Below are 24136 nucleotides of genomic sequence, written 5' to 3' on the forward strand. Positions count from 1 at the left end.
TAAGGGAAACAAAATTAATTGGAAAAACCAAACTTTGAGAGCACACAGTACGAAAGCCACCAACAGATATCATATCAACAAAACTCTGAACTTCTAAACCAAAACAGAAATCAGTATTGTTTTATGCGTTTTAATGGTGACTTGAAGTTGCCCTGCATTTTAAACTTAATTTAATCATAAAGATGATGAAATCAAAAGATGATCAAGGTGAATCAAATATTGAAGCGATACCACAATGATTAGTAAAAGTAAATAATAATATTTCACTTTCAAACATCCTTATTTCGCTACTGCCTTAACAAATGACCGTATTGAGATATTCTTCAAAGTAAAATTCAAATAATTAATGAAATATTCTGAATTATTCTTTGTGTAAATCATAAAATCATTTTTTGATAAGTATCCCAGAACAAGATTTAAGATAAATATCCTCTTACTCAGGAACCAAAAAATAATAATATAATATGGTTAATTAGGACTTTTTAATTCAATATTATTATAAGAATATATTTAAAGGACAAGAAATAATTTTTTTACATTGATACTAGTAATTTAACTTTATTTTATCCTCAAAATATAAACTACAACTACACGTGTTACACGGTTAACTGCAATTTTCGCTTGTTGCAATAAAATGAATTTAATGGCGCTTGAAATTAAGCTGTAATATTAGAATTAAAAGATATATAATTTTTGTTTACTGCCACTATTGCAGAATTTGCAATAAATAAACCGGTGAAGACAAATTATCAGAAAAATGTCTTGTTATTTTGGACTGTACTTTGGAAATACAAATATGTGCCTTGCCATGCACAAGGTAAGCACACCATTGTTTTGATTGTTGCTTTCACAAGTTAATCGCCGATATGAAAAAATTACTCATATATATGAAGTAAATCTTTATGATTTCTATGATATGGTTTTCAAACTTTATTAAATGATATGAAGTTATAACATTGCCCATAAATACTTTTTTTGGTAGATGATAAAGGTCTAAATGCAAGTGCTCAAGTTTCTTTGCTTCATCTTTTCTGTTCTAACATTGTATTATGATAATATTTTTTGCATAATGTGTTTAGTAATTATTATCTTGTGCCTTTATATACTAGAAATTCATTATTGTGTCGAAAGGCAAGATAACATTGCCCATTTCATGGTATTTAAAATGTTCATAACATGGTATTTAAAATGTTGAGTTTAAATGTAGAGTTTTAAAATGTGGATTTATGGGTATAGTCCAATGATTTTATATAATGCTATTTTAAAAGAAGTTGCCATTTTGATAAAAAAAAATTCTGTTACCTTCTAGTTTGTTGAGTTTTCAAGTAATATGATAAATGGATATATGCATGCATGCTAAATTATTTTATATTGTAACAGTAACATGAATGATTTGTTAATCTTTATTGCTATTATAGTATATAGTTAAAGGAAAAAAAATAGGTTCCTGCATATATATGCTTTTTGATTAAACTTTTTTTTCAAATTATGATGTATTTTATTTCTGAAATGCTTTTGTGTATTTCTGAATTCAGGACTCAAAAACTGAGGTGCTTGCCAATGCTGCTGGGTACAGAGTAACACCATCTGTAATTGCTTATCTAGATGAATCTGAAAAGGTGATTTTTTTTATTTTTTTTTATTATTATTAATGTTAGTTTTGCTGTCTGAAAATACATAAATTTATCTTTCAACTGTTGACAAAATCTTAAACTATTAATTTGCCGGTTTCAGTTGATTCTATCCGATATATCATTATTCTCACCACTACAATCACATCCTCCCTCATATTCTAAGCATGCCTTACATGAATCTTAATTCAAGATTAATTTATTGCCTTTTATAAGTAGTTGTATTAATTAAATGGCTGAAAATAAATTATATAGGAAGATATTTTGTAATGCCTCTATGAGGCACACACTTGGTACTTGACTGATACTACCGAGCACATGTAAATGGTTATGGCTATTGTGGATTTAAGAACAATTTTGAGAATTACTTACAGAGTATATGAAATTTTTATGTATAATTTTTTAAAATTATTTTGCATGGCAAATTTATTTTTAGGAGTAAAAGATAAATTTTCAGCTAATTATAAAAATTCTAGAATTATTAATTATTTTTAAAATAGTTGACTTCACCAACAGGTTACTTTTTGACACTCTATTGAAATTAAATGCCTTAAATATTATTAGAAAAAAAAATGTTATTTTAGATTTCTGAATTGAATTTTTAATGTAAATAAATACCAAGTATTCCTTAGGTATAAGATTGTCCAAAATTGCCGAAACAAAATGCTTCAATTGAAATTGCATTAAAACATTTATGTAGCAATAAAGTAATATCTAGTACTGAAATGTATGATAAAAAAATGTACTATAAAATAAGGGATGTTATTTATTTTTAACTATACAATTCATTTTACAGAAAATATTAAAAGTACTAATGATATTTTTCAATGTATTATTTCATATGAGGGTCATTTTCAAAATTTGGTGCCATTTGGAAATTGAAAATACAAAAATAAAAAAAATTTTTATTAGTAAATTTTTTTTAATATTATTAAACAGACATTATTTCTGTATATTACTTGAATATTTTTGATACATTTTTTTCTTTTATATATTTTTAATTGATGTTTTTTTAGTCAGATATGATGAAAATTGTCATGTCTGTTACCGGACATTTTTCTTGTAATTTTAGTATTTAAGTTCAGTGTACAATAATGTAAAGCTATATTTAATATAAGTATAGAGTCATTTTACCCATATAATAAAGACTTTCGAATAAAAAAGTATTTCTTATGGTATTTTTATACTTTTGTTTGTCATGTCTGTTACTAATATAGAATTCTTACAAGGATTTTTTTAATATAAAATACTATAAAAAACAATTAATGCAAAATGTCTGCCATTCTTATATATACTAGGCAGAGTCAATTAATATGTAACTCTAATTGTAGCAATTTTATGTCAATTTAAACTTTTTAAGGAAAATTTTGAAATGGTAACAGACATGACACAAAGTAACAGATGTGACACTGAGTAACAGACATGACATAAATTCAGGAGCCAAATTTTGATGCAAAGCTTGAAAGATAGAATTAAACTAAAATGTGTTTCTCTTTTAGTACATAACTTTTTACTATAAAATAAAAAAAATAAAATATGTATATATTATTTGAAATTCACAGATACAGAATTGGAACATGTGTACACATTTTATTTTTTAGTATTTTCTTGAGTTACAATGCTATTTATTCAACATCATATTTGGAGAGATCCACATCAAACATCAAATATTGTAATTGGCGAAAAGAGCATCCAGTTAGATTTGGATTTGGAAGTTTCATTACAATATCCTCTGCTTCAATATTATATTCTTTATCATCCTCTCAAAAGAACTTTGCATGATTCCTGACTTTTTTAAAATACTTAACTGTAAAATTGTTGTCCTGAATGTCGATTATTTCTGAAACGAAATATTTTATCGATTGTTTACCCTCCAATTTTACAAGTACGAAGCTTCCTTCTTGAATATCTTGTTGAAAATTGTTGGATAAAGGAGAAGAAAAAGATTTGCAATTATTTTCTGCATTATTTATTGTCACGGCTGTGCTTTCTTGTTCATTTTCTTTTAATGCAAATACATTAACTGTAAAACAGTCACACACATTTTTCTGTCTGCAGAAACAGCTTAAATCCCTAAAAAACATTGAGTCATTCTCAAAAGAAAAAAATTGATGTAAGCTCATTGTTCCTTTTAAAACCGGAATATCAGATGGAATTATTTTTTTAAACATTTCTACATCTGTTTCACAGATATAATGAAGCTGAATGTTTGTTTTATTTATTAAAACATTAAACAGAGTTTTTGCATCGGGTATATCTGTCCACTGTGCAGCTATTTTGTCAGCAGCTCTCTTAATGGCTACCCCTATTCCATCAGCCGCACCCTTGTCGTGACCAGCCTCAAAAAAAGACCATGATCCATACTTATAACCATTATTTGCTATATGCTCATTCAAAAGGAAGAAATTTTTCTTCTGCCGATATTGCGTGGTAGGGCCATCAGAAAAATAGTGGATAATTTCAACTTCGGGGGAAATTTTCTTAAGCTCGTTGAATATTGGTTGAAAGTGAGCTCAAATTGCTGCAGGACCATGGTCGTAGCATTCGGAAATTGTGCAGAACGAAATTGGTTCATGCTGGTTTCTTAGATATAAAACGCCAGTATGCAAAGTTGCCTGCTTTCTCGATCCTCCGAAATGAAATGCCTGCACTTCTGTAGCATGTTTGCACACGTAATTTTCAGAAATAAAGTTTAATAAAGCAAATGATTTGATAACATTGCAAACATTAATCAATTTAGTAAATACAATGTGATAATAAAAAACAAAGAAGATAAGAGAAAAAATGAAAAACAAACATGCGCTTTTAAAAAGTAAGAACTTACATTTATTCCCTCCCCCCCCCACCCACCCTTAAGAAATTCTTCCTAAAATATCAACTAAATTTTAAACAAAACAAACCCAAAAATTGAACCATATTTAAAATCTTGAAACATGTCAAGTCTATTACCAAGATTGTCATGTCTGTTACTATATAGAGTAACAGACATGACCAGTAACAGACATGACATTTCAAAGTACAAAAATTAAGGAAACTAAATAATTCCATGAAAACATGAAAATAAATTTTAATTAAAATTAAAAACCTAAAAATCTAAATTAATCAGTTGAATAAATTAATAAATAAATATATTTTATACAAAATATTAAGGTAACAGACATGACATGCAATAAAAATACTTAACACAAAAAGGCTTCAGCTTCTTCAATCAAACATCAAACATTCAAGATGGCTGCTTGCATTTCTTTATTAGAACATTTTTCACTGGTATACAAGTGTTGTCATTTCAAAATTTCAATCTTGTTGCTTAAAATGTTGAAAATATTGTATGGTAACAGACATGACTTAATGTCTGGACAGCTGTATTTAATTGGTAAAAATCATCTATTCTTCTTAAAAGGTTATTAAATCCTTCTTTATAACATAATTAAAAGTATATTTCACAATAAAAAAATATGTCAGAATAAAAATTTAAATTTTTGGAAAGTAATGCAGCAAAAAACATGTTGAGTTTTATGATTTGGACAGCTGAATTTTTGTTTCCTCTCAACTTCTTTATTAGAAAAAAAAAATAAAAAATCAGATGAATTATTTTAATTTTATTGTTTCTCCACTGGAAATTGCCTGCTAAAAAGCATGGTAAAAAGAAAAATCATTTAAACTTTATAACATCTTGTAAAAAAAATGTTTTTCACATGGACAACAAATGGCACCGAATTTTAAAAATGACCCATGAATTTTGAAATTTCTGTAATGTTTATGAATAAAATTATGACTTAACTGTTATGATATACGGATTTGAATTTGATTTCTTATAAATTTAGGAATTGAAGTTTTCATTTAAAACCATGAACAAAAATGCCTTCTTATGTAGAAAATATATTCATTGTACATTTGAAGAGCATAGCAAATATATATGTATATGATGATAATTTAATTATGATGTTGACATCAGTAGTGAGCAGGCAGTCATATTGAGCTTAGCTTCAGTTTATTTTATATTCATCTAGTAGATAACAGATAATTTTTAAGTACTCAGCAATAATAACAGGTCATTTTTATATTATGCCACCTCTGGTAAGTGAGAGATAAATCACTCCAACACAGGCATCCATTTGCAAGATTTTTCAATTTTCAAATTATATTTGTGTTACTTATGTCATATGCAATTAGATTTACTACATATTATATTCTGTATATGTCAACTAAAATAAAATTTGTCAGTTTCTAAAATTGTTCCATATAGTTTTTCTTGGAATATTATTATTACTTTGTGATCCCCGCCCCCTTCTTAAAGCTAACAAATTAATATGCAAGATTGTGTTTTTCACAATGAAGCCCTGGATTTGAATAACATTTTTAATGTTTTTGTATTAAATAAAAAGATCAAACTGCAGATATTTAAAAAATAAATAAATTGGTATTCTACAATAATTGTTTCTTCCTTTATATTCACAGGTTGTTGGTCTAGATGCGAAGCAAGCTATGTTGAGGAATCCTTCAAATGCTGTAACAAATATTAAAGATCTTATAACTAATAGTCCAGAACCTGAATTAAATAACTCAGAATCAAAAGTACAACAAAAAGTGAGCGACAATCTTTTTATTGGAAATGATGCATCATAGAACATTTTTTTTCAGAACTTAATAAAAGCACTTTTTAGAAATTAACTTAAGTTAAAATTTATAAGTTAATTATGTGTTTCTAACATAAAGCAATACATTTTAGAAAGAATAAAGTTATTATTTAAATTAAAAAATAGAAGAAATTAAAACATGTTTCAAATTCAGTTGTTGACACATTATTTTCTTAGATTTAAATGCTAGGAAATCTGATACTAAACTTGTTTTCAGTCTATTTGATTCATATTTCTAAAGTATATTAGATATATTTTTAGTTACAGATTTGCAGGTAATTTATATGTTAGTGATATTTTAACTAAAAGCATTAGAGTTGAAGTTGTAATTGCAGATGAACAGTATGCCTTTTTAAAAAAATTTCTAATTTAACCTGTTATTCTGACATTAGCATTGATTCATAATTCAGATGTATTTTAACTGCATAATAATAAAAAGTGTCTTCTGTTGTATATCATAATAAGTATTATGTACAGTTAAAATTGTTTTCTAATGTTTGCATCATAACTTTGTAATTATAAATATGTTATGTATTTAATGTAGGTGAACAGTAAAAAAAATACTAAAAGTGATTCTGAAAAGAATGGCTGTATTTCACAACATGGAGTTTCAGATTTCTTAGCCATCCTTTTCTCAACTATGAAAGGTAAAATATTTTATAAACCAGTCATCTTTTATTAAATGTATTATTTTAACTATTGCCTTGCCATTGTGTAATTATGTTATACTGCTTATCAATTTTTTTAAACATTGATTAATGTATATAGTTGAATTATTTTCTTATTACATCTTTAATAGAAAATTTTTACTCTACTTTATAGATATTGCATGCAGTCATAGCCATGAAGATAGTTATCCAACTGTTGTTACAGTTCCATTGAATTTTAGTGAAAGCCAAAGGCAACTAGTGAAGTGAGTATGAAAGAATAGAATGCATTTTATTTTATTATAAAATTTAATATTTTACATAAAATTATGTGTTGTAATTGCTTTATAACTATGTTGTGATCTGAAAATTTAGGTAATGAACAAATTCATTCTATTTCAAAGTATATTTAATCAATTCTCCTGATAGACTTTTGTATAATATACTATAGATATACACATACAATATTAAAGAAGTTAACTTGAGCATATTGCAAGGTATTAAGAAATTTAAAACAAATATAATTTGTTTCAAAAGTTTAGACAAAAATTGAAGGATTAAGCAGAATTTAAAACCTGATCGCCCATCCATTCCTGTTGATTAGTTCATAAATATGAGTTTTCTTTAAAGAAACTAAGTCTTGTATGGTATGAAGCTTGATTTCTTATCAAATATCCTCAGTTGCTCTCTTGAGTCTATTTGCAGAAGACTATTGTGCATCATTGTCATAAACTTTTGGGTGCATGATGCTCCAAACAATATGTATTGGATTAAGATCTGAGCTATATGTTAACTGTTTGAATTTATTTGATGCACTGATTAATATTGTATTCTGCTATTGATAATTGATTGAATAATATTGTATTCTGAAGATTAAATCAAAATTTTGTATTGATTGCTATGAGAACCAATGCATTGTCTTGCTGAAATTCCTATTTAGGGCCATCTAAAGGCTCAACTAAAGGCAGCAGGTCCTTTGTCTTAGTACAATGTTATGATGTTTGGCTACTAATTGTAAAGTGTAGAAATACTTATCTATAATAGCAAAAGACTGCCCAAAAACATCACCACTGTTAAAATAGGTACTAACTTTTCTGGTACAAGGTGTGTCAATAGGATGTCCAGCCATCTGAGCCATCCAGATTCCACTTTTCTTTTCTTTTATTATTGCTAAATAGCACTGATCATCTTATAAATTTGAATCCACAACATTCTTTATGACTTACAATGAGGTTTCAAAGTAGTGGCTTTCTTTATCTTTTTACATTGAGCCATTATTCTTGTTTCCAAAATTCATTTATGAATTGTAGCCATTGACAACGGCAATTCTAATAACCTTTGAATTTCACAAATAGTTATTAATTGGGCATTTGCTAGATTGTGGATTTGTTACAGATAGCCTCAAAAAGTTGCATTTTGTTTTATACATGATATCCATAAAATAAAATTCGATAAATCAATTTCTTTAATAAAATAATAATAGCTGAAATTTCTGTTATAAGCTTATCTGTAGATTTAGCTGCCATATCTTTCTTACCACATCAATTTGAATTTCTAATGAATTTGAATTTGATTCTAAATTTTAAAGCCAAACGGTGTCTAAAATTTATGCTTTGCAGTGTATGACTTAATAATGTAAGTTGCTATATTTTTAACATAATGTGTTTAAGCTAGCATACTATCTGCAATTTGTGATGGTATATGCATAAAATGTTCTATATTCTACAGGCTCTAGCACTTATACAAACTTAAAGCCTAGTTACTGAGGTAGATGCTTACTATAAAAATATTTTCTGTTAATTTCTTTTCAGTAAGTTTTGAGCATCACTTTGAAATTAAAACAAAATAGATATCTTAATAGATCAATTTTACATCCATATATTTTTCATTATCTTTATGATATATGCTTAAAAAATGTTATATGAGATCTAAAAATAATGAAATTTGCATATCACTATATACAGAATCTTTCTCGGGTTTTTGTATGCATTGTATTTCTAATTTAACTGCCTTCAAGGATTTCTAATTTAACTGCCTTCCCCTTTATATTTAAAATAATTGGCAAAACTTATTCAAACAAGAACTTATTCTTCCAACAAGCACTGTACTGCCTTTGCCAATTTTCATTTCACATGGAAATTAATGACACCTAAATACAGCAACAATAGTCTCCTACTTTCAACTATCAAACATTTTCAAGAAAGAATTCAAAAACAACACTTCACCATACATTTTTTAGTGAGGAGGTAAACTTGTGCAGAGTTCCTGACTTACATTCACTAAATAAAATATTTAATTTATAAATTTCCCCAGTTTTTATTTTGTATAAAAGTTTTATTCTTAGATACTTCATTAGGGTCTTCTGTCCCATCTATTTCCATTATCAAGATATATTGTGAAACAAAATTAAGAACTATTAATCTCAAAAATGTAAGTGATTTATTTTGATACTTAATTTCACTACTTTGCTAAATTCTTATATTGCCAATGAAATTTTGCAAAATTTAACCAGTTCTAAGTAGAGGGCTCTGTCAAAGTTCAGTTTGCAATGTTTTTCAAAATGGAGATGTAAGGAATAGTTAACAGACTTTTGCTGACAAATGTGGGTTCATAGACATTCATATGAAAAAAAAAAATTATATTATGGCTATATGGAATTTTCAGAGGAAATGTGGTATGAATTAGTCCTCTTTCCTTCTTTCTCTAAAAAATGGATGTTAAGTACAAAGAAGTATTTATTGATTTCTCCCAAACATTGTGAATGTTAGAGAATAGGTGTTACATTTTATATCTAAAAGTCATGAGCTTTCAAATGAAACAAAAGTTGGTGAAGCTGAACTGAAAATTAGGACTGAGCAACTGAATCATTTATGTCTTCTTATTATTTAATTATATAGATATAATGCATGACTAAGACAAATATGATTTGTTATGTTATAACGTCTATGATAATGAAATAGCATTTATACACAGACCATACTAATTACATATGTGTGTTTAAATATGTAATAGTGTTTCTGTTTTAATAGTGAAATCTGTGAAGTTCTGAAAATTTTGAGCATATTGTAGTTTTTATTATAGTCTCATTTTTGAGTATGACAGATGTTCATGTATCTTGAAACACATATAAAAAGTGTTGGTTGCTATCGACAAGTTCGTAATAAAGCAGGCAGGAAATTTTACTGGAGAGAGGATTATTTTTCTGGAAATTTGGAAACTTATTTCTTACTTTGCAATATTTAGATAATTTATTATGCTCACCTACCCGCTTTTGTCCTTAAATATCTCAAAGTTTAATCTTGGAATGAAATATGGTTAAAAGCATGACATTTTTTTACAGAATGATTTTTAAAATATGAGCATCTCTGTATGTTTTAAGTCTGAAAGTTTGAATTCTGGGCAATTTCTTTTTGACATAAATATGTTAAACTAATTATCAATCTTAAATTCTGTTAAATGGGTGTTTTCAATTTCCTTAAATTCTGTTCATTCATTTATATATCAGTTTTTTTAAACATGAATATACTGGACAAAAATATAAATTCCATTCTGTAAACATTGAAACCTCTGTGTGTTAGTAGGTTTTAAGGATATTTATATCTTAATTTTGATTTATTTAGGAGCAATATATATATATATATATATATATATACACACACATGTTTTTTTCCCATGTTAATAATTATTTGTGTTTTTATATAATTTTATATCAAAATTTCTAATGATTTATGAAGTTATATCTTTTAAATTTTATCAAATTAATAGCTTTGTTGTTAGTTAAGTTTTGAATTATTATTAAGTGGTAATGCAATTTTTATCTTTGGTATGGTTTGTTGAAATGTGTTTTGATTTAGTTTACTTCTTTCAGAAATACAAAAAAAAAAAACTATATTATTTGCTTGTTTACTATGTACTTTGCGTGAATTGATTTAAATTCATTCTTATTTATTAGGAAAGCTGCTATTGAAGCAGGGTTTCAGTTATTGAGGATAATTAGTGAACCATCTGCTGCAGCTCTTGCCTACAATATAGGTCAAGATACAAATGATACTTCCAGGTATGTTACAGAAATTAACCTTCTGTTTTGAAATAAGGATACATTTTAGCTGAATAATGTAAACAAGATTTTTAATATTAAGTACAAATAAATTTACTTATATCTTGTTTTAATTTTTTTAGCAAATGTTTAATATTTCGTATGGGTGGCACATCACTAAACGTTACAATTTTGCAAGTTTCAAATGGCATGTATTCAGTGCTCTCCTCGGTACAAAAGAAAAATTTTGGTGGTCATCAAGTCACAAATTGCATAGTTAATTATTGTGCAAGTGAATTTCAAAGGTATAGTATATATCTCCCCCCCCCCTCCCTCATATTTCTTTATGTTATCTGTTTGCTAAATTATATGTGATAAGATTCTTTTAAAGAAAACTTGCTTGTTAGTACTTGTTTTGTTTGTTTAATGTGCTTTTGTTAAATATGCTAATATAATATTTTTCTCCCTAATATATTGTTGAATTATTTCCCATGCATAGAAAAATCTATTATTGTATGATTCAGTGATCTGTATGATATGCTGTAATCCAAGTATACTGTAATTCTTCACTTCTTTGTCTACCATTTTTTGAAATTCTTCTATTTTATAAATTTGTTCTGTCTGTGAATGCAAAATTTAGCATTTAGTTTTTGCTAAATACCAAATAAACTTTTGTATCTGAATTATTTTCAAAATATAAGATATAGGATAAGTAAAAAATAATTCAATGTTACATTATATGAAATTTTTAAAAGTTAATGTATTTTCAAAATTATCTGTTCTCATCTGTTCTATATATATCAGATGTACAATACTTGAATCAATATGGAAAGTTTGAACAAAAAGTGCTTATCTCTCAATTTTTATTTTGTCATTAAAAATTTTACCTGCCCTTATATATATATATATAGAATAAAGCCAATGTTGGGCTGAAAAATTGCTAATGAAACTATTTAAAAATGTAGCAAAATAGAATAGTGATTATAGATGTGAATATATTTTTAAAATATAGGTTGTTTTTTAAATACCAATATAGTGTTAGTATTCCACATTTATGCTATTGAAATGTTCTGTTACCTTATATGTTTTGCAAATTTATCATAATTTTTTGATGTGCAAAATATTTTGATATGGCATGAAGACTTTCAAAGATCTAATTACTTTTTTCAGTAATTGCATGCTTAAATCTTTTAAGAGAGGGGATGGGTTGGAGAGAAGTTAAAAAGAATGAAATTTTAACATAATATCTGTGTTAATTTTTAGGCATTAAGTTTCTCTCTCTCTCTCATTCTAAGAATGTTTCTTTATTAGATATGATCATTTATTTTGTAAATAGGCTGTTGTATCTTTTTTTGTAAGAAATAGCATGGTTGAGTATTTGTAAATTATAATTGTGATTCTGTTTTTAATCTTGAACTTTTTTTAAAAATTCTTTGTAGGCAATATAAAGTTGATATTAAAGAGAATAAACGTTCTGTAATGAAATTACGTGCTGCTGCTGAACATTATAAACATGTAGTACATGGATCTACAAGTGAGAAGTGTCAAGTTGAATCTTTATATGATGGAATAGATTTAAATATTACTATAAGCAAGTATGTAAATATTGACATTTATTTGAAAAATGTAAATGCTGTTTTTGATTAAATCAAAAATAATCTCCAATATAAATTATTCTAGATTATACATGATTAAATATATTATTAATTTAATAATTAAAATATTTGCAGTGTATATCTGAAATGAATTTTTCATCAAATAGTTTTTCAAACACTAATTTGTAGACACACTTCCCAAATTTTCTGATAATTCTCAAGTATAAGTACTTCAACTTCTCTGTGTTTATAAATGATTACTGTGCTCTTTAGATGTACATTTGTATATAAAATTTTGCATTATTGACATGTTTTAGTAGAAGCAAAGGCAATAGTCAAAATTGTTACTCGAACTTTTTAATTTTATTTTTCTCCTCAAAATAGAATGCTTATATTCAATTCAATAGTTTTAACATATTAGATTAGTTAGAATCAGCTAAACAAATGAGACTGCAAATTTCTGCTGATTCAAGAAATTTCCTATTTGTATTCTAGCACTGAATATAATTTCTGGTAAAAGCCAAATGTAAAAAAGTATAGAGATTGGTGGTAAACAGCTGATATTAATTAAGAAGGAAAAATTTCTGTTAATGGAATGCTTTATCAATAATATCTTCATTGAAGAGATTTGTGTTACTGAATTTAGCAATTGATTGAGGTAGTAATAATAAAATCAGGACTTTGAATATGATATAAAAAAGTATATGTATATATTCTTAAACTATTCTTTTACTTTATGATGTAAAGATTTTGTAATATATTTGATTTTGTAAAGATAAATATGTATTAGTTTCTAAGATTTTCCTTTAAATTAAAAGTAACTTTATTAATCCTTTGACATACATGTTAACATTGTTGTTCAGGCAAAACTCCCCAAATCTAAAAGTTCTAATTTTGAAATATACAACTCATTGTCATCTCTAATTGATTCTCTGCTGTTGTTATTGCATTTACTAAAATCCTTTGACTTTCTATTGCTGAGTAACAATGATCACTCTATTTCACTTAATCCTATGGTGACTTTTAGCTGTTTTACTGTAATTATGACGATGAAAACAAGTTTCTGAGAATGAGTTTTATCTGATTGACCACAATATGATTTATATTGTTATAATTGAAATGTTAATTTTATTATTATTTTTATAAATTATAATAATTATTAATTATAATAATTTAAGTTATTTAAAATAATTTTTACCCTGTTATTCTCTATAGTGACTTTTAAGTAATTTGTATTTTTCTTTCAGAGCAAGGTTTGATTCTCTGATTCACAGTACTTTACAACAGTGTTTGGAACCTATTCATGAAGCTTTAAATGCAGCCTCTTTAGTAGTTTCTGACATTAATAGTGTGAGTAATTCGATATAGTTTTTAAATGAATGTGTATAACAATTTTATAAATATTTTGTTAACTTGATTGTTCATTTATATTTAAAGATATCATTATAATCTTTTAGATAAAAATGAACTAATGTATGTTAATATTTTATTATGTGGAGAAAAATTATACTTTATTTGTTATGTCAGGTGCAAACAGATTAATATATATTCTTATGCCGATTTTTGTATAAGTTTTTTTACTTATACAAAATAAAAAATGAATTAAAATGAATTAACATTTAAAAAAAGTGTGTTCTAAAAAAATATTTTATTTTATTTCAATTAATTAAATTGTACTTATTTTTTTTATTATTTTATTCTTATTATGAAATGAAGTGGGTGACTGCAATATTTTTCAGTTCACCAGTATAAATTAAACTGAGACTGTGAATTAATTTCGAAGGATTTACAGTGGATGGCATAATTTATGCTATATCACATCAGGCACTTGTTAGAGTCCTGTCTTTAGACTTTACTTTTTATTATGCACCATTTTGTTATAGCATAAGCAGCATATTTTTTCTCAACTCAAAAAATGTCAATTTATGAGTTCAGCTAAAAGTCATAGAATGCTACTGAAAACTTATGGTGAACATACTCCATTGATAAAAATTTGTGAATATTGGTTTTAATGTTTTAGAAGTGGTGATTTTGATACAATTGACAAAGACTACTTTGGTCAACAAAAAAGTTTGAAGATGAAGAAGCATTACCAAGAATGATATCAAACATAAGATTGTTTAATGATGATCACACAACAATTGCATTTTTATGATCACTTGTTATGAAAAATGGATATGCTATGACTATCCTAATAATAGAAAACCACAGACTTTCCTGATCTTGCATCAACATTTATGGTAGGGGTTGTATATTTATTGTTTGAAGTTCATGCTCTATATTTGGAAGAATAGTGTGGTTTTGTTTATTATGAGCTATTTCACAGAGTGAAACTATCACTGTTAAATGCTAACAAACATAACTGATGCATTTGAACTATGCATTGTTGGAAAAATTGCTGAAATTCAAGCAAATGTATGATACTTTTTTCCCCCCTTTATCGCAATACCTGACCACATGCTACTCGTATATTCAAAAAATACTTATAAATGCCAAAATGGGATATTTTATCCCACCTACCATATTCAATTGATGTTGCTTTTTGAGATTACCATTTGTTGTAGATCCATATCTTGGCTTAACAGTGCTTCCATTCTTTTGAAGATACAAAAAAAATTAGTGGATATAGTCAAAAGATGATTTGTTCTTTCTGTTTGCTATCAGAAAAAAATGTGATGATTTTTTGGACAATACTTTCTTTGAAAAATACTAATGTATAAAACTTTTTATGGTAAGGTTTTGAACTTAGAAAAAAATTCCTCAAAATTAATTCACTATCCTAGTAATTTTACAAATATCATATTTCTTTTCAATTAGTTTGAAATGAGTTCTCATATTGATGAAAACTTTAAGTTATCATAAAGTTTCAAGTAAAAATGTCAATTTGAAAGTTTACGATTAAGAAATCTTGAAATATTTGATAAAGATAATAAGATTTATAAGTCTTTCTTATTTTTGTCTTGGAATTATGGTTCATTTGTAAAATATTTTAGATTATATTTTTATGTTTGCTTATACTATTAGTGATTTTTGTGTGTGTAATTGAAAAAAGTTGGTGTGAACTTACTATTGATTTATTCAGTTGAAGTCACTAATATTTGGTATCATATTTGCAATGATGAACAATTCAGGTTCTGAAATCCTGATGATCTAAGTTTCTGAGCCTTAAATTAAGAAATCTAATTACAGTTATTAATATTTTGAATTACTCTGTACCAGATGTAAATTTTTATTTAATTCACGAGATGATTGATTTGATACTTCTGTCTGCGCTTTTTTTGATAATATATAATAAATTAAAATTGTTTTTTATTTAAATTAATTATATATTTGGTTTCTAATCTAGAGTCTCTTAACATTAAAGTATGTTAATTTTATCTTTTGGGGTAAGATAAATGTCAGTATTAAAACAGCATATATCAATAACCCATTAGAATTGCATGTAGGTGTAAATTACCATACTTGTAATCTTAAAGAAAACTATATACCGTTGGGTGCCAAAAACTATTCCTGCTAGGGAAAAACAAAACTCTTAAGGAAAGAAGCTTAAATGATTGAAATCTTTTTAATGAAACATTAAAGGACATAACACACGAAAAACAATAATAGAACAAACAATTAATACAAACATTTAAGGAAAAGTACAATTCTTGGGGTTAAACATCATGCTTAATCTATGGCTCCAGAGCACAGACTGAAGTTTTATTGAGCGGCCGCTAGGTGGCAAGCAGGAAAAGTTGTCCAGTTACATACCTGTATTTCTTCGTATTTCCTTATATTTTTTTGTATCATTTTATGTACATACTGACACACACATATATAAATATATGACTTCTAAACTGATTTTAATTGAGAAAAGACAAGAATTAATTCATTGATTAGATAATTTGACATGAAAATTTGAAGTATATTTTCTTGTCACTTCACCAAAATGCTTGTTTGCTGGTATTGTGTTAGTTTCTGATATCGGTAATTAAAAGGATGTGTACAAAATAATACATTGACAAACCACTGATAAATAAGAATATACAACATTGGCTATTTATTATTTGAGATGAAAAATTTATCTGCTGTATTTGTCTTTACACTTTTAAATTTTTGAATATCATGAGTTTATATAAAAGAATTTTAATTGTAAAATGTTCTAAACTATGTTTCTCATAATTTTGTAATCATTGTATTTGTTTTCTAAGATTTCATTTTTGTCTTGAAATATTGGTGAAAATTAATGTTTGGATATTTAAAAATGGATTTTTAATAAAAATTTGGTCTGGAAATATATTTTTAAAATAAAGAAGAAAAGTCAGTTTTGTAATATTTTTGAAAGTAAATATATAAGTAAGAAATTCTCTAATTTTTAATATATTGATAGTTGGAAATTAAATTTTATCTTGCACTAATTATCTACTTCCAATTAAAAGAAGAAAAGGAATGTACATATGGAATAACTGAGTTAAAAAAATAAATTCTGGTTTTTCCTCATATGCAATTATTTTGCCTTAAATTCTGCAGTTATTGAAATTGAATTCAAAAATAAAAATGGCATCCCATTCGCAGGTTTATAATTTTTAAGATTTTAGTTGCTTATCAACTTAGATTTTCTGTTCTTCAGCAGATTTTGAAGAACAATGTTTTCAATATAACATCAGAACATCTTATTCATGATTAAAAAATGAAAGATTTATATTGTTTCTGATTCTTTTATCTGCAGGTTATTCTTTCTGGAGGTTGCTGTAAAATTCCAAAACTACAGCAATTAATTTCAAACACATTTTCTGCAGCTAATATCCTATACAACATAGTGCCAGATGAAGTTATTGCTGTAGGAGCTGCTAAACAGGTATTTTTTCAAAATTGATCTGGTAATTAAGAATTCTATGGTTTAGATTTTGTATTAGTGATAATTGGTGATAGTTGAACAAAGCACCCCACTTACAATAATTGTTTTGAAAACTTCTGTGATTTACTTTAATCATTGAATCCATCATTTTATAAATGCCGAAGAGCCTTGAATTTGACAGGGGTGTTTGTGCTCCGGGGAAACCCCGGAATTCCGGGGATTTTGAACTTCGATACCCGGAAATTCCGGGGATCGTCGTTCAAAAGGAAGTAGGAATAATAATAAATTATTTATTTTGATCTGGGTAATTTTGTTTGCTTTGAAAGCAGAAAAAGCAAGGTCAGTGTGTGTGGTGAAAACTTTTCCTTTCTTTCTCCAAAGGCAGTGATAATGCGTGAAAAGGGGGGAAAAACTTCTTTTTTGTTCTTTCCTTATTGCGAGTTATGACTCATTCCCCCGGTTCTCGGACATTCTCTTTTGGATTCTTTTCGGCAAGTAGGCGCAGCAGAAAAAAAAAGGGAGAGACTTCGTTCGACCAGATGTGCGATCACGTGACCTGGGTTCAAAGGTCTTAATTTTGCAAAATTAATGGTTATTAATTTTGCAAAAAAAGTAATTCATTGAACTTTTATAATTAAGTCATTCAATACTTCATAATCGTAATTTTTCATTTCTCTCCCCCCCCCCCCCTCTCGAAACTTCAAAATGTCGGTAGTAAGTCCGTAAAAGTTTCCGGGGATTTTTTGGGGTCCCACAAACACCCCTGATTTGAAATCTGTAATTCTGCTGGCATTAATTTAATTCTTGTTTTCATATTTGATTTTTACTTTTACACAGCCATTTTGTTATTTTGCTGAGCTATCTGTATATAGGATATCTTTGCTTAGCAAGCAGCTCTACCTGTCTTAATTTTCTATTTTTGATAAGTGAAACAAAAAGTACTGAATTTCTTTCACCTAATAATGAATTTGCATATTTTGTGTCTGGCATGCATACAAAACTATACATCTTTGATTATGCCATAATTATTATTAGCACTTGGAGATTTATTATGACCCAAGCCACATTTATTATTGTTAACAAAAAAAAAAAAGTTTTATATTCCTTTTGTAAAATTCGAACATTTTATATAATTGGTGGTATTTGTTAGGATATATGTTACATTGTCTACATATTTTGTTGTAAAAAGTATCTTTGATTTATTTTAATACTTTCACAAAAATATTTTGCTAACTTTTATAGTTATATAAAATTGATTTTCTCAGTCAAAATGCATTAAAACAAACTGATTTTTATATTCTGCGACTGATGACTATAATCTTATTGCTTGGTGTTTGTAAGTTCTGTCTTAAGCAACATTTTATATTATGATTTTTAGTTATGTTTCTTATCTTCTGATTATTATAAAAAATTAAAATAGTTATAAAATAAAAATAGCTATTCTTAATTTTATTGCTAAATTTCATAAATTCATAAGTACTGTATTGTTAGATGTTTTTTATCGCATTTTTTTTTGTCCCAAATAAATTATTTTTTGCCATTTCCTTTTGTGTAGATTTATTTAAAATTAAAATATTCCATTTCTTAAAATGTTACTTTTACCAAGTTTTTTGTTAATGTTTTATTTGTTATTTTAGTGAATGTACATATGTAAAATGAATAAAAATGACAAAATCATAATAATCAAGATTTATTTATCTGTTATGCATAGTTACATAATTTAAAAATTACTTTCATTTTAAATTTTCTTCATCTGCTATTATTTATGTGCTTTTACATGTATACCCATTTTTTAAAAATTTTACTGAATATGATGTTAAAATTAATTTTCTTTGCATAAGTTGTTTACTCATTCTAATGTGTATTAAGATTATAATAATGAATTTTTCCCTGAAGAAAGGAAGAGTAAATTGTTGTTATTGATTTTCATATTTTGAATTGCTAAAAAAATGATTTGATTTTTTTAAAAAAATATATTTTTTATCATATATCTTTTCATTGATCATTCATTTTACAGGCAACACTGGTAACTCATTCTGTTGGCGAAGAAGATTTCTATGTAAAATTATTGTCTCAAGATCTTTCTCTAAAGGTACATATCAATATTTTTATAACAGATTTTTTTTTTTCTGCAACAGGAGTGAGTTTTGCTGCTTTACTTAAAAAGGTTGCTCATATTTAAATGTATAGCTTTTGTTTAAAATAGTAATTTTAATTATAATATAATCAAGATATATGTAAAATTGTATTACGATTTTCTTCATTTTAAAATTACTGAAATACAGCAAAATCTTTGAAATTGTAGCATATTTTAAAATCAAGACTTCCAAGTGCATGTGTCTATAAATTAAATGTTTGGAACATACGAATATAATGATTAAAAAAATTATAAAACACTATATCTTCCCTTTTAGATTAATATATTTCTTGTAAAATCTTATAATAATCGTTTTTTCTCTGTTGATTTTAAATTAAATATGTATCAAAATTTTCATTAAAGTGCAAATTTAATTATATTTTATGAAAGCTAATTTTAGAAATGCCTTTAAATCATTGTTAGAAAATTGCCTGCAATTCTTATTCAAGAATTTTGTGTGATTTATTTATATTAGCTATAATACAAAATCAATACTGTAATTTGAAACTGTAAAAGAATCTTATATAAATTGTCATATCTGTAAAGTGTCATTAAAATCATGTTGAAAGTCATAGATAAATTCATTCTTTATAGTTTATGTTCTCTTCATTTGTATACATTGTCTTCCATTTTCTTAAATAGAGAAGCTTATTTTATTAAATGAATTAGGACTAATATAATACTCAAAAAGGTTTTTAATAAGTTTGCCTTAATTTTTAATTTTGATTTATTTCTAAAAATTTTCTGTGTCTTGGAATAGATTAATAGTATTACTAATAAGAATTATTTTAAATATCAATTTATTTCAGTTGACAGGTTTTTCAACGTCAGATTCTTCAGATGAGCTTTTATTATGCAGTAAAGGAACTCTTATTCCCACCATTATCACACAGAGCTTCAGAGTAACACAAAATTCTAATTTGAAAGTGGAAATTTTTGAAGGAAATTCGGAAACAAGAGAAGAAAATTCAAAACTCTTAGCTGTGGTAAGTTTATTGCTGCGTGTGTTTTTTTAAAGATTTTGACATCTATTTTCTTATGATTTGTAATTTTTTATAATTTGTAAATAAAAATTTGTGAGAATCATTTTATTAAAAGTGGTTTTAAAAAAAAAATTCTTGCAAATTAGTTTAATGGGATATCTAAACATAAATTCTTCAAAGATATAGGATATTGTCAATAACCTTTTAATATTTTGAAAAAAGAATGGTGCAATGTGATTTTTGATTTCTTTGAGTAATTGTTTTTGAATTTTAGTTTTTGATTTCAATTTCCATTTTTGCATAAAAAAATAGTGGGTTGTGATTAAATTTGGACAAATTTTATGTATGCAATAATCTAATTTTTGGTGATATATTTATTTTGATGTATTCCTTATTTAAATGTAATAAGTTTTGCAATGAAATTATATTATTTGGAGATTTTATATATTCATGTATGTTCCTAAATTTTTGCTTTTTGAACAAAGCCTGACATAAATCTTGAGAGCTTTTAATATATTTCATTTCTAATTGTATAATATCTTATGTATCCTGCTTTGATAGAAATAATTGAAGTGCATAAAGAGTAATTGAAAGCAAATATGATGCATTTTCTGTTTGAAATAATAGTTGCTCATATCTTCAATCATGTTATATATTTTTCTCTGGTTAAGGGTTTAATGTGGTTAATTTATTATAAAGTTTATTGAGCATGAAAGTAATCCTTGCTTTCCATATTTAACAAATTTAGTATTTTGTAAACTATTTCCTCTTAAAATTAGTATGTATACTAGTGTTTTTATTAAATAGTTTGATAATTGAAAATGACATTTTTTGATGTCCAATTCACCATCAAAAATTCGAATTTTTTATGGGACATATTGGGAATTTTTTTGTATACATACTTCTGTTTTCTACCTTTTTATTCTTCTGTTTTAGTTAATAATTAAATATGTTTTTCTTCTTTTCAGTTAAATATGCCAAATTTACCTGTGGGTGATATATATTTTTCATTCCATATTCGAAGGTATGTTTTGACCAGTGATTTCAAATTTATTTATTATTTATATATAAATAAAAATAAATGACAATTTTTTTTTTATTTTTTTTTTATATATAATTTGTATTTATTTTGACTGAAACTAATTTTCAAATTTTTGAATTATTTATCACTTGCCTGTGCTTTTTTATTTTCCATATATTTGATTGTATGGTAATTTTTTTTCTCTCATTCCCTTCCTTTTAGTGATGGCTCTGTTTTTGCTTCTTGCAAAGACTGTGCTTCCAAAGAACTGGGATCTGCTACTCTTGTTCCACCTCAAACTCAAGGATGTTCATAGTATTTTATGTTATTTTAAAGTATTTATTTTTAATAAAATTTTAAAACACACATTTGGAGACCTTTATTGGCATAATCAATTTACAAACACATTAACAAAAATATAAACATATCATTAAAATGGTTGTCTTATTTCATGGAATTTTTCATTTAGATGGCCATTTTGTTCATACATTCATTTATTGTTTATTTATTCGGGCCTTCACTCATCCTTTTTTTTTTTTTTTTTGAATTATTTATTTATGCATTTCATTCATTCTTAAATTATTTATATATTCATGAATTATTTATTCATTGTTCAATTTTTTTCTTACATGCAATCATATTAAAGGTAAACAATTTATGTCATTTTCATTTATCTTTTTTTCCACTTGTCATAATAACCCTTAAACATTTTTTTGCATATCCAACTTTCTGCTTTTAAAAAGAGAGATTAAAGGAATTGTTATTTGGAAAAATTAAGTATTATGAAATACTTTTTACATTTTCAGACTTATTTTCATTTATTTACAGCTTAACAACAGAATACCTTTTAATTTATTGATAAATAATATTGTATGCTTCTCTTTAAATTAACTTACTTTCATTAGTATTAGCTGCATTTCATTTTTTAAAACATTTTTTAATATGTAATTGTTGAAGTTGAGTGAATGTGTTCATGTGTTGATCATTCTTATTTGGGATTCGAGTACTAGACCTTTCAAAATGTTTATGTAATTAAATGTGTGTTTAATTTCTTGACTGTTATTAAAAATTACGATGTAGATGCTTCCTATCTCTACACAATGCAGGATTGTCTTAATACTAATTAAAGTGTACATTTTTAGTTTCAAATCATATCTATTTAAAAAAGGGGGAAGGGGTCTTTAAAAAAAAAAAAAGGATTGTGTTCTCTACTTTTAACTTTTTTTTCTCTTGAGAACTTTAATTTTGAATTGTTTTAGAATTATTACAATTTATTGATTAAACTAGTTTGTGTACTTTTATCACATTTCCAATTATAACTTTCATTCTGTCATGTTTATATTTATTACTCAATATTCTGCTGTTTTTACTAACAATTAATGTTTTAGTTTTTATTTCATATTTTGGATTCATATTAGCGGATTGAAAAGCAAGTGATTCATATCATTTTGTAGACTAATTGTTTTTATGACTATCCAAGTTCAAATATACAGAAAATGATAAAAATTCAGATTTTTTTCTAAATATGTATAAATTAATTTGAATTTTTAAAAATTAATAGTTTTTGTTGATTATAAAAATTAAAAATGCTATGTATATAGGATTTTTCTCCCTTAATCTTAATGATCTATGTTGAAATCAACATTCAAAGCCTGAAATTATGGATTTAATAAGTTTTATTTTTTCTCAGTTTTGGTTTTATGTTATGAAATGTGCTAACTTTTTTGTCTGTATTTTTTAAAAACTGTTTTAATGGGGTTAATATTTTGTTTTGAATAATTTGACTGCTTCAAGAATAATTACTAATTTAATTAATAATGATTATTAATTTCTTCTTTTACGTTATTTAGATTAGACAGGCTTTACAAGATATGAGCCAAGAATTAAAACTTTTCTATTATGAATAATTAGTTTCTTAAATAAAAAAGTTAATTAATGGCATGAATAATGCTACAGACTTGATTTTTGGTTTTAGCACATCCTTATAACAGTTAAGAGTTTGGTTCGTTATTTTCTTTTTTGTTGATTTGCTATCTACAAACATATCAACAGTCAAGCAAATTATCTTTTTGCATCAGTTAGAAATTATAGTTGTTTTGTAGTCGAATAAAATTAGATTTTACTGATTTTTGATGTCGTTCAAATTGAATTAATATAAGCAATAATTCAATGAAACATTCATAATAATATTGCATGTATTTATATTCTAACATAGCAATTTGAGTAAAGTTATAAATTATCTATCCAGTATTATAAAAAAAAAAATGCTGTGGAAATAGTTGCTATTTAATACTTGTCAAATAGAAAAAGGTGCTAAATGAATTCAATAAAATTTTGATAAATTCATCATTTTAGTTTATATTTAAACAATTTCCATTTTTTAAAGCTTATTAAATTCCTCCTTTTCATCTTTCTGTATTTTAGGAAGTTGTTCTAAATTTTTATTGAAATAATAATAAAAATAATAATGACTATCACTTACAGAAACCTGAATTTTCATGTTCCTACATCTATTTTTGGTATTTTAAAACCTATATTTCTGTATCCTCTTCTTTCTAAAATAAATATTCAAAGTATTCATAATGGGTGTAACACTCAATTTTTTTTAA

The 24136-nt window shown here is 25.8% G+C and overlaps 1 protein-coding gene across 1 annotated transcript; it reads left to right on the forward strand.

The window, feature by feature from the left end:
• Positions 1-614: 614 nt before the first annotated feature.
• Positions 615-21895, forward strand: LOC129967067 (heat shock 70 kDa protein 14-like). Its single transcript, XM_056081729.1, has 14 exons — positions 615-817; positions 1536-1619; positions 6090-6218; positions 6813-6915; positions 7091-7181; positions 10868-10972; positions 11095-11256; positions 12391-12546; positions 13794-13896; positions 17258-17386; positions 19404-19478; positions 20333-20509; positions 21475-21530; positions 21750-21895. The coding sequence occupies exons 1-14, from the start codon at positions 758-760 to the stop codon at positions 21841-21843; spliced, it is 1524 nt and encodes a 507-aa protein (XP_055937704.1). The 5' UTR covers positions 615-757; the 3' UTR covers positions 21844-21895.
• The last annotated feature ends 2241 nt before the right edge of the window (positions 21896-24136 follow it).

The sequence above is a fragment of the Argiope bruennichi genome, chromosome 1, assembly GCF_947563725.1.
Source record: "Argiope bruennichi chromosome 1, qqArgBrue1.1, whole genome shotgun sequence".
NCBI classification, from domain to species: Eukaryota; Metazoa; Arthropoda; class Arachnida; order Araneae; family Araneidae; genus Argiope; species Argiope bruennichi.

What these genes read in the sequence shown, in the direction of transcription:
- LOC129967067 (XM_056081729.1), top strand. Translation starts at nt 758, where the DNA reads ATGTCTTGTTATTTTGGACTGTACTTTGGAAATACAAATATGTGCCTT. An exon ending in AATCAAAAGTACAACAAAAA is followed by an intron (nt 6,219 to 6,812) that starts GTGAGCGACAAT and finishes TATTTAATGTAG; the next exon opens with GTGAACAGTAAAAAAAATAC. An exon ending in TTTTCATTCCATATTCGAAG is followed by an intron (nt 21,531 to 21,749) that starts GTATGTTTTGAC and finishes CCTTCCTTTTAG; the next exon opens with TGATGGCTCTGTTTTTGCTT.